Below are 17,087 nucleotides of genomic sequence, written 5' to 3' on the forward strand. Positions count from 1 at the left end.
CTCAGAGGGAGGCTCCAGTGGTAAAATACTTTTCTGGGCTGGTTAATTTTTCATTCTTAACAACCAACTCTTGATGCTCCCTGCTAATAGGGAACAGAGCAGTGTGGGTGATTGAAATCCAAGGATTTAGTTTGGATGGACTCTCTTTCCATGAGAATTTCAGTTGAGTTACTAGGCCTGGGAAGTGATTCCTCCACTTACGTTGCCTCCCCTGGTCTTGAGGAAGAGGCAGCCCCTGTGGTGCTGACTTCCTGCTTCGCTTTCATGCATTCATTTATTACTTCAGTCTTATTTACTGAGCGCTTTCTGGGTGCGAAGCATTCCCATTCCCCACCCGCAATTGCATCCTTGCTAGACCATAAGTTCCTCCATTCACTCAATCACATGTATGGAGTGCTTACTGTGTGCAGAGCCCTGTACTAAACACTCGGGAGAGTACAGTGTAAGAAACATTCCTGTTCACAACAAACTCACGGTCTAGAGCTACTAAGTCTGTTATAATGTACTCTCCCGAGCAGTCTGTACATTGTGCAGTAAGAGCTCAATAAATACCATCGATTGATTGATTGCGGATCCCCTCATTAAGGATAACTCACACTGCTTTACTCACAAGGTGGTACCCCACGGGCATGCACGTAATTGTTCCGCCAGATTGGAAGCCCCTCGAGGGCAGGCCATGTCATACTCTCCCAAGTGCTTGGCACAGAGTAAGTGCTCAATGAATACCACTGATTAACCAATTGATTCCCTTCCGACCTCTTCCTAGCTTCCTAACTCACCTCTCTCTGTTGTCACATCCTTAATCCTGGAAGTTGCACCGTACCCAGGCAGGTTCATGCTTTTGGAAGAATGAACTCCTAATTCTGCTGTCATGTTCTAGCCACAATAGGGAGTGAAAATTACATGTTCTGGCAGAACTGAGTGCCTGGTCGAAAGGAGGAGGTGGAGGAGTAGGAGGACGATGCAGATTACATTCAAACTGGGCTGCTCTGAGGTTGGCCGGGGGCGGGGGGCGGCTCTGTTTTTCTGTTACTAATTTGAGGGTCTGAGAAGGAACCAGCATGGCCTAGTAGATAGAGCACGGGCCTAAGAATAAGAAGGACCTGGGTTTTAATCCTGACTCTGCCACTTATCTGCTCTGTGACTTTGGGCAAGTCACTTAACTTTTCCGTACTTCATTTCCCTCATCTTTAAAAGGAGGATTAGGGCTGTGAACCCAATGTGGGACAGGGACTGTGTCCAACCAGATTAGCTTGTACCCACCCCAGTGCTTTGCACAGTGCCCGGCATATAGTAAGTGCTTCACAAATGTCATCATCATCATCATCATTGTTGAATGCCACCTTTATTTTGGAGCGAGGTCCTCCTTGGCCTCATTCTTAGGGGATTCCCCCCAACTGCTCAAGAGATGCCAAGCGGCCAGAAAGGGGTGCGATGGGCTGATGATCCTGCTAAGACCCATTCTTTTCTGGCAGTCATTTGTCACGCCTCCGCAGGGGGAGGAGGAGGAGGAGTATGGGTGAGGAGGAGGAATATGGGTGAGGAGTTTGCCACGGCCCCCAAGAACATGTAGATTCTGTCTTCCCGTTGGTCTGGTTGGTTCAGGGAGCCCAGGTGGTCTCTGAATCACGCAGGGTCAGCAGTCGGTCTCTCCCGGAGCTGAAGGCATTTTCCTTTCTATCCTCTCAGGTGCCCTCACCGCCACTCGTCGGGAAGTAGGTCAGATGTGGGTCGGGGTTGGCCACCCAATTATGCGTGCCAGAGGGAGGCACTCTGAGCCACTGGAAGGACGGGTGTGTTGGGTTCTGGGGGTGGCCACCTTTTCCGCCGCCACTTCCAGTTCGCAGTAGTCCCACGAGAGTCACGCGTGGTCAACCCGGGCCAGTCCACCTCCCGCCCCCTTCTTCCTCCTCCACTCCACCCCCAGCCTCCACCGAGATCCCAAGCTGGGGCTTGTTCTGCCAGTGGGGGCCCCGAGATCCAGAGGGACTCCTCAAAGTCACCGAGGGAGGCGTCCGCAAAGCCGAGACCCGGATCGGAATCCCCGGACCACCATCCCGGTCCTCTCCCTGTTGGAAAATGCGGCATTCCTCCTTCCTCCTTTTTTCTCCTAGTCGATTCCTCCTCATGGAGTTTGGCCACTGGAAGAGGGCAGTGCTTAGTCCCAGGGGGCAAGGGGTGATGGGGTGAGGGTCTGAGGAGGGAAGGAGGGGTGGTCATTGGGCCTTGACTTTGTATTTCAAGATGTAGGAGTAGAACTGGTGGTTGGCATTCTCCAAGACCATGACGTAGACCTCCCGGCAGCCTGCGGTGTTGCAGGTGCCCTCCCAGTAGCCATCGCGGCTGAGGGCGAGGGGCCAGGCGTGCTGGCCCTGTACCAGGGCCTCGGCCACGCCGTGCAGCTTCAGTTTGAAGGGGACGTTGCGGTTGGCCGGGAGCACCCCCGAGAGCGGCTCCAGCAGTTCATTGTCCTGCCCCCAGTTGCCGAAGCTCTCGGGGAAAACCGGCCACTCGACCTCGGCGTTGGAGCAGCAGAGAAGGTAGTTGAAGATGAAGACGTAGTTCCCCGGGTCGGCCCTCTTCTTGGCGAAGATCTTCAGGGCGAACTTCCCCGCGTGAGGGAGCTGGACCCGGAACTCGGTCCGCTTCTCCCGATGGAGCTGGAAGATGTGGCGTCGCCGCTCCTCCTCGCTCAGGCGCTCGTGGTCGCCGTGCAGGGAGGCCAGGACGCTGACCCCCTCCTCCACGGCGAAGCTGACGGAGCAGCGCCCGTCGTTGGTGTGGATGACGGGGTCCGGGTGGGAAGGCTTCAGGATGCCCGCCCGCTCGGAGGACCAGCTGGGCCCCACGGGCTGGTGGAGGTCCCGGGGGAGCGGGGCGCCGCCGTCCACGGCCTGGCACTCCACCGTGTATTCCAGCACGGAGCTGTAATCCTCTGTGGTGCCTTTGGCGAAGATCTGCAGTTTGTGGCTCCCTATGGCCCGCGGGTAGACCTCCAGCTTCATCCCATTCTTCTTCAGCGTCATGAGGCCGTGTTCCTGCTTGCCGTCGAGCATGAACATGAAGGGGGTCGGCGAGCAGCTCTCTACGCACACCGTGGCTTTCCCGTTCACTGTGGGGAAAGGAGTCAGAGGCGCTGGTCAATTAATTCATTAATTATCGTATTTGTTAAGCGCTTACTATGTGCCAGGCACTGTACTAAGTACTGGAGACAAACAAATCGGGTTGGGGCATAATCCCTGGCCCACATGGGACTCATGGTCTTAATCCCCAATTGACAGATGAGGTCACTGAGGCACAGAGCAGTCTCACTGAGGCACAGAGCAGTCTTGTGATTTGCCCAAGGTCACAAAACAGGCAAGGGACAGAGGTGTGATTAGAACCCATGAACTTCTGACTTCCAGGTCCGTGCTCTATCCACTAGGCCATGCTGCGTTAATAATAATAAATCAAAACCCTGGTATTTAAATGCTTAGCATGGCGTTGTGGATAGAGCAAGGGCCTGGAAGTCAGAAGGTCATGGGTTCTAATCCTGGTTCCACCACTTGCCTGCTGTGTGACCTTGAGCAAGTCACTTCTCTTCTCTATGCCTCAGTCGTCTCATCTATAAAATAGGAACTGAGATTGTGAACCCCACATGGGATAACTTGATTTGCTTGTTTCCTCTCCAACACTTAGTACAGTGCCTGGTTCTCAGTAAGCGCTTAACAAATACTATCGTCGTTATTATTATGTGCCAAGCACTGTTTCAAGCACTGGATAGACACAAGGTTATCAGGTCAGTCACAGTCCCTGTCCTGCATGAGACTCAGAGTCTCTATCCCCACTTTCATTCATTCATTCAATCGCATTTATTAAGTGCTTACTGTGTGCAGAGCACTGCACTAAGCACTTGGGAAAGTACAGTACAACGATAAAAAGTGACGATCCCTGCCCACAGTGAGCTTATAGTCTAGAGCAGGGGAGAGAGACATCAATACAAATAGACATAGACAGAGGCAAATAAAATGACAGATATCTACATAAGTGCTGTGGGGCGGGGAGAGGGTGAAGAGCAAATGGGGCAAGTCAGGGCAAAGCATAAGGGAGTGGGAGATGAGGAAAAGTGGGGCTTAGTCTGGGAAGGCCTCTTGGAGGAGATGTGCTTTCCGTAAGACTTTGAAGAGGGGAGAGTAATTGTAGGTCAGATTTGAGGAGGGAGGGCGTTCCAGGCCAGAGGTGGGACATGGGCCGGAGGTCCACTAAGATGGGGGCGCAATGTGAAGGTTAGCAGCAGAGGAGAGAAGTGTGCGGGATGGGTTGTAGGAGGAGAGAAGCTAGGTGAGGTAAGGAGGGGTCAAGCGGACCGAGTGCTTTAAAGCCAGTGGTGAGGAGATTTTGTTTGATGGGGGGTGAATAGGCAACCACTGGAGATTTTTGAGAAGGGAGGTGACACGTCCTGAACGCTTCTGTAGAAAGATGATCTGGGCAGCAGAGTGAATTGTGGACTTGAGTGGGGAGAGGCAGGAGGTTGAGAGGTCAGCAAGGAAGTTGAGGCAGTCATCTAGAAGGATTAGGTTGAGTGATTGTATTAACATGGTAGCAGTTTGGATGGAGGGGAAAGGGTGGATTTTTGCAATGCTGTGAAGGTCAGACCAACAGGATTTGGTGACAGATTGAATACGTAGGTTGAAGGAGAAAGAGGAGTCCAGGATAACGCCAAAGTTACGGGCTCGTGAGACAGGAAAGATGGGTGGTGCCATCCATCTATAGTGACGGGAAAGTCCGGGAGAGGTCAGGGTTGGGGTGGCACAATAAGGAACTCTGTTTGGATGTGCTAAGTTTGAGGTGACGGGAGGACATCCAAGTAGACAAGTCTTGAAGACAGGAGGAGAGGCAAGCCTGGGGAGAAGGAAAGAGATCGGGGAAGACATGTAGATTTGGGTGTCACCTGCACAGAGATGGCAGTTGAAGCCGTGGGAGCAAATGAGTTCTCCAAAGGAATGAGTGTAGATGGAGAACAGATGGGGCCTGAAGACTGAACCTTGACGGTCCCCCATAGTTAGGGGATGGGAGGCAGATGAGAAGCCCATGAAAGAACCTGAGAGTGAACGGCCAGAGAGATAGAGAGGAGAACCAGGAGAGAACGGAGTCAGTGAAGCCAAGGTTGAAAGCCAAAGTTGGTGCCTCAGTTCCAGATGTGGGAACTGAGGCACAGAAAAGTGAAGTGACTTGCCCAAGGTCACACAGCTGACATGTGGTGGAGTTGGAATTAGAACTCAAGGCTTCTGACTTCCAGGCCTGTTCTCTTTCTACTAGGCCACGCCTCCCTTAGGGGTATGTGCCTGGGCAGCCCTGGACAACAGGCTTCCCTGCTGAGCCCAGACCATCCCCCCACAGACTCAATTCTCCATGGCAGTGAAAACTTGTGTTGAGTGGAGGTGACTTCTTGCTGAGCAGACCCTTCTTGCTATTTGGGGACCGCGGAGGACCATCATCCATGCAGTGGTCCTTCCCAGGTTTCCCTCTGCCCCTCTCTTCCACCGATCCCCCAGCCCTCTGGCCAGCTCATTGCCCTTCAGCCTCTCTCCCGGCAGTGGCAGGTGAGTCGCCTGCTGTCGATTCCCCCCTCCCAGCCCCATGGCACTTATGTTCATATCTGTAATTTGATAGTATTTATGTCTATATCCCCCTCTAGATTGTCAGCTCATTGTGGGCAGGGAATGTTTCTGTTAATTGTTGTATTGTACTTTCCCAACCACCTATGCACACAGTAAGTGCTCCGTAAATATGACAGACTGACTGACCGACTGAAACGGGCTGAAAGGACAGATCTGGTGAGATTTGGAGCCTCTTTCTGGGTTCCAGTGAATATGCTTTCCCTGCCTTCGAGGTCCCCCAGAGGCATGGGTAATGAGAACTGACTTCACATCCCTGACTCGTTCCTTCTCAAGAGGGTTGTCGGTTTTGTGGGAGCCGATTCTGGGCTGCTGGCCCTATTTTCAAAAGGGTGGTATTAAAGAGAGTGATGCTTTCCGCATGGTTTCCCAGAATCCTATGGACTCTCATGTCCCGATCTTGGGGGAAATGTCCTTGCTGAAGAGGCAGAAGATGATGTTTGGGAGACCAGGTGTGACTGTGAGCCTCCAGGGTCCTCCACCTCAATCTGCTAGTTGAACATCAGTTGTCCTCTGCCCTCCGGCGGGGCACAGCTGACCGGAGGGAACTGAGGAAAAGCAGAGAGACTGAAGGGTATAGCAGGGTTTATGGCCCTCACCGGGCCGCTGCCATAAGGGCAGACTGACCTCGCCCCTCCAGTAGCAGAGGGCAGAGGGGCAGAAGCCCCCCCACACAAGGCTCTGAACGTCGGGAATGTCACCGCTGTTTCTCATCGAACGGTCTCTGCCGGAAGCGGTCAGTTGCTCTCAGCTTGTCCTTCCAAATAGTGGGAAACCTAGCTACTCTACTGTATGGACCCTAGCAAAATGGAATTTGAACCCGCTTTTATTTCGTTGTATGTTTTAATTTTCCTGTTGAGATAATCCAACAGACTCCTTTTTATTTTGGTCTGGTTTATGTTTTAATTTTTCCGTCTGGTAGCTCTACTTTATTTGGATTGCGAACCCTCTGGGGACCAGGGATCGGGCCTTAATTGATTGTTGTGTAATTTTCCAAGCACTTGATACAAGGGCTTGTCTGTTGTAAGGGCTCATGCACCATAAGTGCCTAATAGATGTCAGGATTAATAATGACCGTTCATCTGGTGAAAAGTTACCTCGATGATGAGGGGAACTGCAGGTGAAATTTGTAACGTCTAAATTCCAGAAGCAGTTCATTCCAGAAGGGGGACAGCATTTTGACATTTATTTTAAACCATCAGAGTCCTTCAGGAGCCCGGCGCTAAAAGGGTCGCCTTGATTTCACTCTCAGCTTTCCCCCAGCCCTGAGCAGGATACAGCTGTCTGACCTCTGAACCCTGTGGCACTGGCCTGACCCATTGGATAGGGTGGCTTGGCTATATCAGAGGAGCAGAGGTTGAAAATGCAGGTCCATTATTATTATTACTTTTTAAAATAATGTGGTATTTATTAAGCACCGTATGCCAAGCACTGTGTTAAATTCTGGGATAATAATAATAATAATAATGATAGTGGTGTTTGTTAAGAGCTTACTATGTTTCAAGCACTGTTCTAAGCACTGGGGTAGATACAAGGTAATCAGGTTGGACACAGTCCATATCCCTCATGGGACTCACAATCTTCATCCCCATTTTACAGATAAGAGAACAGTTATTACTGTTATTATTATTATCACAATAATAATAATAAATAGAACCCTGAAGTGATGCCTTCCTCCACACAATAGAGAAGCAGTGTTGCCTAGTAGTAAGACTGTGGGCCAGGAGAGTACCTGGGTACCAGTCCCAGCTCTACCACTTGTCTGTGGCGTTACCTTGGCCGAATCATTTCACTTCTCTGTGCCTCGGTTCCCTCATCTGAGGGTTAAGACTCGAAGCCCCGTTTGGGACATGATGATGATGATGGTATTTGTTAAGCGCTTACTATGTGCCAAACACTTTTCTAAGCACTGAGTAGATACAAGGTAATCAGGTTGTCCCATGTGAGGCTCACAGTCTTAATCCCCATTTTTCAGATGAGGTAACTGTGGCACAGAGAACTGAAGCGGCTTGCCCAAGGTCTCACAGACAAGTGATGGAGTTGGGATTAGAACGCGCGTCCTCTGGCTCTCAAGCCGGTGCTCTTGCCACTAAGCCACACTGTGCCCTCTAGACTGTTGTGGGCAGGGAATGTGTCTGTTGAACTGTAGTCTCCCAAGGGCACAGTACAGTGTTCTGCACACAATAAGCACTCAATAAATGCCACTGATTGATTGATCCAACCTAATTAGCTTGTACCCACTCCAGCTCTCAGTAAATGCCCGGCACATAGTAAGTACTGACCAAATACTACTAAAAAACAAAAAAAGGTGCTAAAGAGGATATTTTCCAAGACCCGGATTTTCTTAAATTGCAGCCATGGGGACATAATAATAATAATAATGTTGGTATTTGTTAATCGCTTACTCTGTGCAGAGCACTGTTCTAAGCGCTGGGGTAGACACAGGGGAATCAGGTTGTCCCACGTGGGGCTCACCGTCTTAATCCCCATTTTACAGATGAGGTAACTGGGGCACAGAGAAGTGAAGCGACTTACCCACAGTCACACAGCTGACAAGTGGCAGAGCCGGGATTCGAACCCCTGACCTCTGACTCCAAAGCCCGTGCTCTTTCCACTGAGCCACTGAAACGTAATGGAGCCAGTCTGCCCTGGGGAGTCCTTGAGTGCTCTTTGGGCTTTGTTATTGCATTAATGCCCAGCGGGAACGATGGTGCATCCGCTTTGTTTCTGGTCCTGGGCGGCGTCATTGGTCGTGGGACTTTTATATTCTTCCTAAAGGAGGGCTGATCTGTCAGGGCTTAGTGTGCAAGGGGTGGCGGTGGGGATTCTTGGACCGGAACTCCTGAGCCCTGGGTCACGGCGGTGCGATCTGGGGCAGAGGCTGGAAGTTTGGGCTCCTGCTAGTTTTAATCCCAGCTTCACCCGGGCCTCCCTGAAGGGTCGGTCCGGAGAGTCCTCCCTGGGCTTGTTACCACAGCAACAAATTGCAGACCATAACCTCTTCCTCACACCAGAAGCAGATGGAGGTGTGAGTGCAAGAGATCTTGAACTCCTGTGATATTTCATAGAAGCAAAAAGGCTTGAGCAGTGAGAAGAGAGAGAGAGAGAGAGAGAAAGGGAGGGAGACAGGGAGGGCGAAGGAATGGAGAAAGAGAATTTTCCATGGGTGGAAGAAGGTTCAATTGAAAGATGATTACGGCAATCCCAAACTGAGACCACAAACAAAGAGCGGATGTATTCTTTTAGCCTAAGTGAAGCAGTATAGCCTAGTGGAAAGCGCACAGGCATGGAAGTCAGAGGACCTGGTTCTAACCCTGACCCCACCACTTGTCTGTTGTGTGACCTTGGGCAAATCACTTCACTTCACTTCTTCTCAGAGAAGCAGCGTGGCTCAGTGGAAAGAGCCCGGGCTTGGGAGTTGGAGGTCATGCGTTCGCATTCCGGCTCTGCCACTTGTCAGCTGTGTGACTGTGGGCAAGTCACTTCACTTCTCTGTGCCTCAGTTACCTCATCTGCAAAATGGGGATAAAGACTGTGAGCCTCACGTGGGACAACCTGATTACCCTGTATCTAGCCCAGTGCTTAGAACAGTGCTCTGCACATAGTAAGTGCTTAACAAATACCAACCTTATTATTATTATTCTTCTCTGTGCCTCAGTTTCCTCATCTGCTCAATGGGGATTAAAACTCTTAGACCCATGTGGAACAGGGACAAGGTCCTACATCTTGTATCTACCCCAGTGCTTAGAACAGTGTTTGGCACGTAAAAAGTGCTTAACAAATGCCATTATTATTACTTCAGTGCCTGGGGCAAAATATGCACTTAACAAATACCACGATTATTATTCTTATAAGTTGGTAGATATTTTTTAGATTTTTAAAGGCAGCTAGAGCAGTGCAGCCTGGCTAAAGAATCAGGTGTGATCTGAACAGGCCAGGTCTTTCGTTCATTCATTCAATCGTATTTATTGAGCGACTACTGATTGCAAAGCACTGTACTAAGAGCTTGGAAGAGTACGATATAACAACAGACACATTCCTGCCCACAACGAGCTCCCAGACTAGAGGTGGAGACAAACCTAGGGCTCTCTGACCTCTTCCAAATCCTGGGTTAACAGGATCGAAGGCCTGAACCTCTAACGTAGACATCTCCCATCTGGGGGGTGCTTGGAGCAGGGGCAGAGAAGTGGCTTGTGACTCCGGTGATTTGCCCGGTAGACCGTGGCCTAGGGCCTCTCGTTGCCTCTGCCTCCTCAGCCAGGGGGGTGGCCAGGCTCCAAAGAGGCGGCAGGCTCCCACCCAACCGCAGCTGCAGGATGAAGAGGAAGGAGGAGGGGAAGGAGGGGCTTCCATCATAGATGGAGGGGTATCGCTGGAGGAAGGGAATGATAACTCTTCTCTCTCTTCCACTGAGCTAGACAAGTGGGATTGAAGGGATCACTGCTGGACAGAAGAAAGAACCTTGACTTTTAAGTAATGGGTTATCCAGGGAAGTCATGGACTCACCTTCCCGAATGACAAATAAAAAAACAGGAGAGACTTCTGCCTGCTAGGCGATTTCAGGTGCAATTCAGTGTAAAGGCAGGGGGATGGGCTAAGTGACCTCAGGGTGCCTTCTGATCATTAGACTTTCCGCGTGATTCTACAGGCACCCGTGATTGGAATCTTCATTTTATTCACATGGTTGTTTTTTTTTAAAAAAAGCGCTGGGTCCTCAAAGATCCCGTTAAGAGTCTCCTCAGGAGGCCGAGAAGGGAAGGAAAGGGAGATCGATCTGAGAACGATCGCTAGAGATGAGCTAGAAATGAAAGCCGGGAGTCCAGCAGTGACCTCTCGAGGCCCCGGAAAGCCGGAGCGAAGAGCTTTTCTGGAGTTCATCTGTGCTGAAACTGAGAAAGGAGTGAGAAAAGCCTGTCCTGCCCTGCCCTCCCCGGCAAAGGAATGAGAGAGGAGGTGGGAATCACATCAAGGGAGCACCAAACCGTGAAGCTTGAAAGCTGAAGCGTCGCCTAGTCGATGCCGCCGCGGCCGTCTAGGGAGTACAGCAGGATCAAAAAGGACACAGATAGCCTCTGTCCAGCCTCTGCAGAGGATCGTTAACAGTTTGCAAAGATGCTGTTGTCGTGGCGGAGTGGAGTGGGGGGCTCCGATCTCAGATGTGAAAGGCTCTGACTAATCCATGCAAAGCCAAGGGCGAGGGAGAGCCCATCGCTAAGGAGAGGCTGGGCACCTCCAGCCAGGGTTTAAAAATTGGAAAAGCGTGCACGCACACACACACACGCACACCTGAAATCAAAGGGCAGCGTCTCGGAGAGCTCGAAACCCATCCAGTCACTGATCAAATGCCAAACCAAAGGAGAAACTTTCCTGGAAGAAAACCTGAGAAATCTGAAGATTGTATGTCAGAGAGGAAGATGTGATGGCATTTGTTAAGTGCTTGCTCTGCGGTTTGCCTAAGATCACACAGTAGGTAAGTGGCAGAGCCAGGATTAGAAACCAGGCCCATGTTCTTTCCACTAGGCCACACTGCTTCACATCAATCCCCTCTTACCCCCTCCTCCATCTCCCTCCCCACCCCCTGCTGCCTCCCACATTTTCTTCACCCAGGTTTGGGGGAGTGTGGTCGGAGAAGCAACATGGTCTAGTGGATAGAGCACGGTCTTGGGAGTCTGAAGGACCTGGATACTAATCCTGGCTGTGCCACTTGTCTGCTGCCTGATCTTAGGCAAGTCACTTAACTTCTCTGTGCCTCAGTTGCCTCCTCTGTAAATTGGGGAATAATTCTGTGAACGCCATGCGGGACATCGACTCTGTCCACCTGGATTAGCAGGTATCTACCTCAGCGCTTAGTACAGTGCCTGGCATACGGTATACTTTTAACAAATAGCATTAATAAAAATGGTACTAAGCATTGGGTTAAATAAGAGATAATCAGTTTGGACCCAGTCTCTGTCCCTCATGGGGCTCACAGTCTAAGTCGGAGGGAGAACAGGTTTTTAATTCCCATTTCACAGATGAGGAAACTGAGGCACAGAGAAGTTAACTGCCTTTCCCAAGGTAATTTAGCAGGCAAGTGGTGAGGCTGGGATTAGAATTCAGGTCCTCTGACTCCCAGACCTGTGCTCTATATACCAGGCCATGCCGGGAGGCAATGAGGCCTAGAAAATTCCAGCTGCGCTCCATCCCCACTGAAGTGCTCAGCTCAGTGTTCTGCACACAGGAAGTGCTTGATAATTACCACCGATTGACTGAAGGCAGGACATTCAGCATAGATGGAAGCAGGAGGAGTCGAGGTTAGACACTGGGCAGAACTTTCAGGTGAGGGGTTGTCGGACACTGGCATGGTTTGTCCAGGGAGGTGGTGGAGGTAACTCCTTTCCTGGAGATCTCAAAGGGCCCTGGATCTACTGGTCTGGAACGGGGAAGGGGATGGGAGATGCAAAAACTCATTTGGAAGGTCATTTGCAGTCCCGAGATTGTATGTAAGAGTAAAAGACGGAATAAAGGGACGAAAACATCGTAAGAGAAACGCGGGAGATGCCGGAGAAGAATGTCTCCCACCCTTAGCAAGATTTATGGAAAGTGTCAGAAAAAAATGGCAACGTTCAAAAGCTCTGAAATAAATAGCTAGAAATGAAGTCTGCTTCTCAACCTCATGTTCTGGCTGGTTTCAATGGGGCTGGCTATGACAGTGATTGAATTGTGTAGGGGTGAATTTATCCAACATAGTTAGCTAAGCATTACTGTAAAGCATGACAGGACTGCTGGAAATGTCAGAAGAAGCTGAAACAATCCAACTCCACCCTCCCTCCGGGACGGAGAGCGGTATCTCGGCGAAGAGGTGGCTGTTTTGAGGAAGACGGGGGGATGTCGGCCACATAAATGCTCCCCCGGAGAGGGTAGGGATGACAGCTGAGGAAACTACAGCTCCGACGGGGGGTGCCGCTTGCTCTGGTCGGTCAGTGGGATGGGGAGGACGGGTTTGGGAAGCCGGGGGTCAGCTCTGTCCTGGAGTGCTATGAGACAGTCCTCCTCCATCCCCTCAGCTCCATTTTGCCCCCGAAACTCTCCTCCTGGTGCTTGTGAGGCCCTAGGTGGTCACCCCTTGTGACACCCTCCATCTCTAGCACTACAAAGTGGGACACGGGGGATATAGGGCTTCTCCCTCGGGGCTGGGCATACATCAGGATGGCCAAGACCTCGCTGAACGCACTTTAGGGAAGAAGCGTCCGCCCTCTTGTCGGCGTGTACAACCTGCACGTGTGGTGGAGGAGGCTGCAGCAGCAGAGGGGAAGGGGGAAATGGGCTGGCTGCTGAGCATGCTCTGATCCAGGCTTCCCTGGGCGGAGAAGCTGACGTCTGATGACAGACCTGCTCTCCAAAACACTCTCTGGGTCTCGGGTCCTTCGTTTTTAAAGTCGTCGTGGGTAGGGAATGTGTCTGCTTATTGTTGTACTCTCCCAAGGTCTTATTACAGTGGTCCTCTTTCTACAGTGGTCTGCACACAGTAAGGGCTCAATAAATACCACTGAATACCAACTTCAACTGAATGAATGAATGAATGGTCCCATCTATCCATCTGGACCTGACCACTCCTCTTCGTCTTTTTCAGAGCCGGCACTACTAAGCGTGGCTTCCCCTCCCAGAAGCCTGAATTCTGGCCAGCACAGTTGGGGCCACCTACAGTGTCTAGACTGTAAGCTCATTATAGGAAGGGAATGTGTCCGTTTATCGTCGTACCGTACTCTACCAAGCGCTTAATCCAGTGGTCCGCACGCAGTAAGTGCTCAGTAAATATGATCGACTGACAACGAGCTCAGACTCTGACCCAAAGTCCTCCGGACCCGGCTCCCCCGAGGCCCGGCGTCACTCGAGGGTGAGCCACCCATCTGTCCCTCATCCTTTACCTGTTTTTATGACGGGGGTCTCCGGGTGGGCGGCGAGCATCCCCTTGACGTAAAACTCACTCTTGTGGTACATGTTGCTCTCGAACTGTCTGAGGGACAGGGCCGGCTTCAGCAGCTGCCAGTTCTTGTTCTCTGGGAAGTGGTCCTCGATGAACAGGGCGGGGTGGGTGAGGAAGTAAAATTCGTTGTATCTGGACAGGCAGATGGGAGAACTGGTAAGCGGACAGTTAGGAGAAGACCGAGGCTTCAGCGACAGGATGTGGGGCGGGGTGAACGGGGAAGGCCCCCAGCTCCTCTGATGAAACAGAAGCTTCAGGGAGAAAATGGAATGTCACCTCCAGAGGTGGCCCCCGCTGGGAGCCGGACAGGCAGGCAGTATCGTACTAGCCTGAGGAGCGACTGACCTTTTCCCAATAATAATAATGTTGGTATTTGTTAAGCGCTTACTATGTGCAGAGCACCGTTCTAAGCACTGGGATAGACACAGGGTAATCAGTTTGTCCCACGTGGGGCTCACAGTCTTAATCCCCATTTGACAGATGAGGGAACTGAGGCATAGAGAAGTGAAGTGACTTGCCCACAGTCACACAGCTGACAAGTGGCAGAACCGGGATTCGAACCCATCAACACTGGCTCTCAAGCCCGTGCTCTTTCCACTGAGCCACGCTGCTTCTCATCTGATCAGGGTGCTAGGGAGGCAGCTAGGTAGGCAGGTAGGGATGGAGTGGGATAATAATAATAATGATGAATAATTATAGTGTTTGTTAAGCGCTTACTCTGTGCCAGGCACTATTCTAAGCTTTGGAGTGTATACAAGCAAAGCGGGTTGGACACAGTCCTTGTCCCACATAGGACTCACACTCTTAATCCCCATTTTACCAAAGAGGGAACTGAGGCAAAGAGAAATGAAGTGACTTGCCCAAGGTCACACAGCAAAGGTTGTGAGCCATAATGCTGATTTCAGCCAGGGGTGTCAACTTCTCATTCTCATCCCCCCTGCAGGAGACACCATCCTGGCTCTTTCTCGGGACACATTTAGGCCAGGGCTGCCCGGCCTACCGATAAGATTATAGGGATAATAATGATAATAATGTTGGCATTTGTTAAGCGCTTACTATGTGCAGAGCACTGTTCTAAGCGCTGGGGTAGACACAGGGGAATCAGGTTGTCCCACGTGGGGCTCACAGTCTTAATCCCCATTTTACAGATGAGGGAACTGAGGCACAGAGAAGTTAAGTGACTTGCCCATAGTCACACAGCTGACAAGTGGCAGAGCTGGGATTTGAACTCATGACCTGTGACTCCAAAGCCCGTGCTCTTTCCGCTTTGCCCCCAACTCCCAGTGTTAATCCCCAGGAGGCCAGGGGGACCACTGTCCCAGAGGATGGCATGGAGATGGCATGAAGAGGTTACTGTCTCAGTTACCGATTTCTACATTCCAAGCGCTTAGTACAGTGCTCTGCACATAGGAAGCACTCAATAAATACTATTGAATGAATGAATTGCATATCTTTAAATTATACCATATTTTAAAATTATGTATTATAAATCACTTATTCTTTCATAGTATTCCCTGCCCCTCAAGCCTGTAAGCACATTATGGGCAGGGAATACATCCATTAATTCTGTTGTATTGAACTCTCCCAAGCTCTTAGTACATAGTAAGCGCTCAATAAATACAACTGATTGATTAATCGATTGAGAGGCTCCTATGCAGTTGGTACTGGGGTCCAGATAGCCTCCTGGCAATTCTGCAGGGGAGATCCTTTCTACCCCCCAGTTCTTTCCGTGTCTCAGGCATTGGATAGAGAACGGAGCCGGGGGTCAGAAGGACCTGGGTTCTAATCCCAGCTCCCTGACTTGTCTGCTGGGTGATCTTGCGGAAGTCACTTCACTTCTCTAGGCCTCAGTTATCTCACCTGTAAAATGGGGATTGAGACTGTGAGCCCTCTGAAGGACAGGGACTGTGTCTGACCTGATTCTCTTATATCTATCTTAGTGCTTAGTACAGTTCCTGGCTCATAGTAAGTGCTTAACAAATACCATATTTATTTTTTTTTAAAGGCTGGTTCACTTCTGGAGTCCCATGGCTAGGAAAGCTGCATTGAGACCTAAGTCTGAGACACCACGGGGCTGAACTGGAAGGTTTTATGCGGCTTCTTGAGGTAGGAGCGGTGTTGTCTAACTCCCATGAAACAAACCTTGGAGCCTCAAGCCATTTAGAAACGGGTAATTAAGAAGCAGAGGTGTAGGGGTGCTGAGGTATGACAAGATTTCAATTTTAAAAGGCAGGGAACATTCTTTTTAAAATAAAAAGAAATTAATATTGGATACAGGTGCTGAGATCATTAAACAAGCCCCTTGCCTGGGGCTAGTGTGGCAGATGAATGAGACCACGGAGGTAGGGTCTGATGGATCCAGCATACCACTTTCCCAAATCCTCATAATAATTCTGATATTTGTTAAGCGTTTACCATGTACGAGGCACTGTTCTAAGTCCTGGGTCAGAAAACAAGCTAATCAGAGTGGACACGGTCCATGTCCCATAGTCTTAATTCCCAGTAAGGCTCACAGTCTTATTTCCATTTTACAGATGAGGTAACTGAGGCACAGAGAAGTGAATTGAATCACCCAAGGTCACACAGCAGATAAGAGGCAGAGCGGTGGTCAGAACCCAGGTCCTTCTGACTCCCAGGCCCGTGCTCTATCCATTAGGCCATGCTATTTCTCTAATTCTAATGATAATAATAATAATGTTGGTATTTGTTAAGCGCTTACTATGTGCAGAGCACTGTTCTAAGCACTGGGGTAGACACAGGGGAATCAGGTTGTCCCACGTGGGGCTCACAGTCTTCATCCCCATTTGACAGATGAGGTAACTGGGGCACAGAGAAGTGAAGTGACTTGCCCACAGTCACACAGCTGACAAGAGGCAGAGCCGGGATTCGAACTCATGACCTCTGACTCCCAAGCCCGTACTCTTTCCACTGAGCCACGCTGCTTCGAGCAACCAGTACCACATGACACCTTGGCAGGGAGAAAAATCTCAGTTGTCGCCTTCTCTCCTTCTCCCCTTTTTCCTGGATACGGCCTTCTGGTGCACCAGCCTCCCCAGTCAGAGTCCTGGTGCTCCCCATTATTTATCATTCAATCAGTGAATCGAACAATCATTCGTACTAAATACTTGGGATAATTCAACAGAGATAATTCAAGATCCCTGCCCTGAAGGAGCTTGTGGCCTAATGGGGAGACAGGGACCAAAATGCTTTACAAGCCGAAGGAAGAAGTGGATAGAAGCAGTGGAAAGAGCACGGGCCTGCAGTCAGAGGAACAAGGTTCTAATCCCGGCTCCGCCACTTGGCCTCTGTGTGACCTTGGGTGAGTCACTTCACTTCTCTGGGCCTCATTTTTCTCACCTGTTAGCTCACAGTCGATGTAGGGCAGGGACTGTAATCAGCCTGTTTTGTGTTGCATATACCCCGGAGCTTAGTATAGTGCTTGGCACATAGTGAGCACTTAACAA

At 50.5% G+C, this 17,087-nt stretch overlaps 1 protein-coding gene across 1 annotated transcript in view; it reads right to left on the reverse strand.

Moving 5' to 3' along the window:
• Positions 1-1,326: 1,326 nt before the first annotated feature.
• KY (kyphoscoliosis peptidase) overlaps positions 1,327-17,087 on the reverse strand; it is an 83,089-nt gene continuing 67,328 nt past the window's right edge. The window contains exons 10-11 of the mRNA XM_029068731.1: positions 13,565-13,755; positions 1,327-3,112 (exon numbers count right to left, since the gene is read on the reverse strand). Coding sequence (XP_028924564.1) covers positions 2,217-3,112; positions 13,565-13,755 — 1,087 coding nt within the window. The 3' untranslated portion in view covers positions 1,327-2,216. The remainder of the gene's footprint in view (positions 3,113-13,564; positions 13,756-17,087) is intronic.

Source organism: Ornithorhynchus anatinus, chromosome 1, assembly GCF_004115215.2.
Source record: "Ornithorhynchus anatinus isolate Pmale09 chromosome 1, mOrnAna1.pri.v4, whole genome shotgun sequence".
In the NCBI taxonomy this organism is placed as follows: Eukaryota; Metazoa; Chordata; class Mammalia; order Monotremata; family Ornithorhynchidae; genus Ornithorhynchus; species Ornithorhynchus anatinus.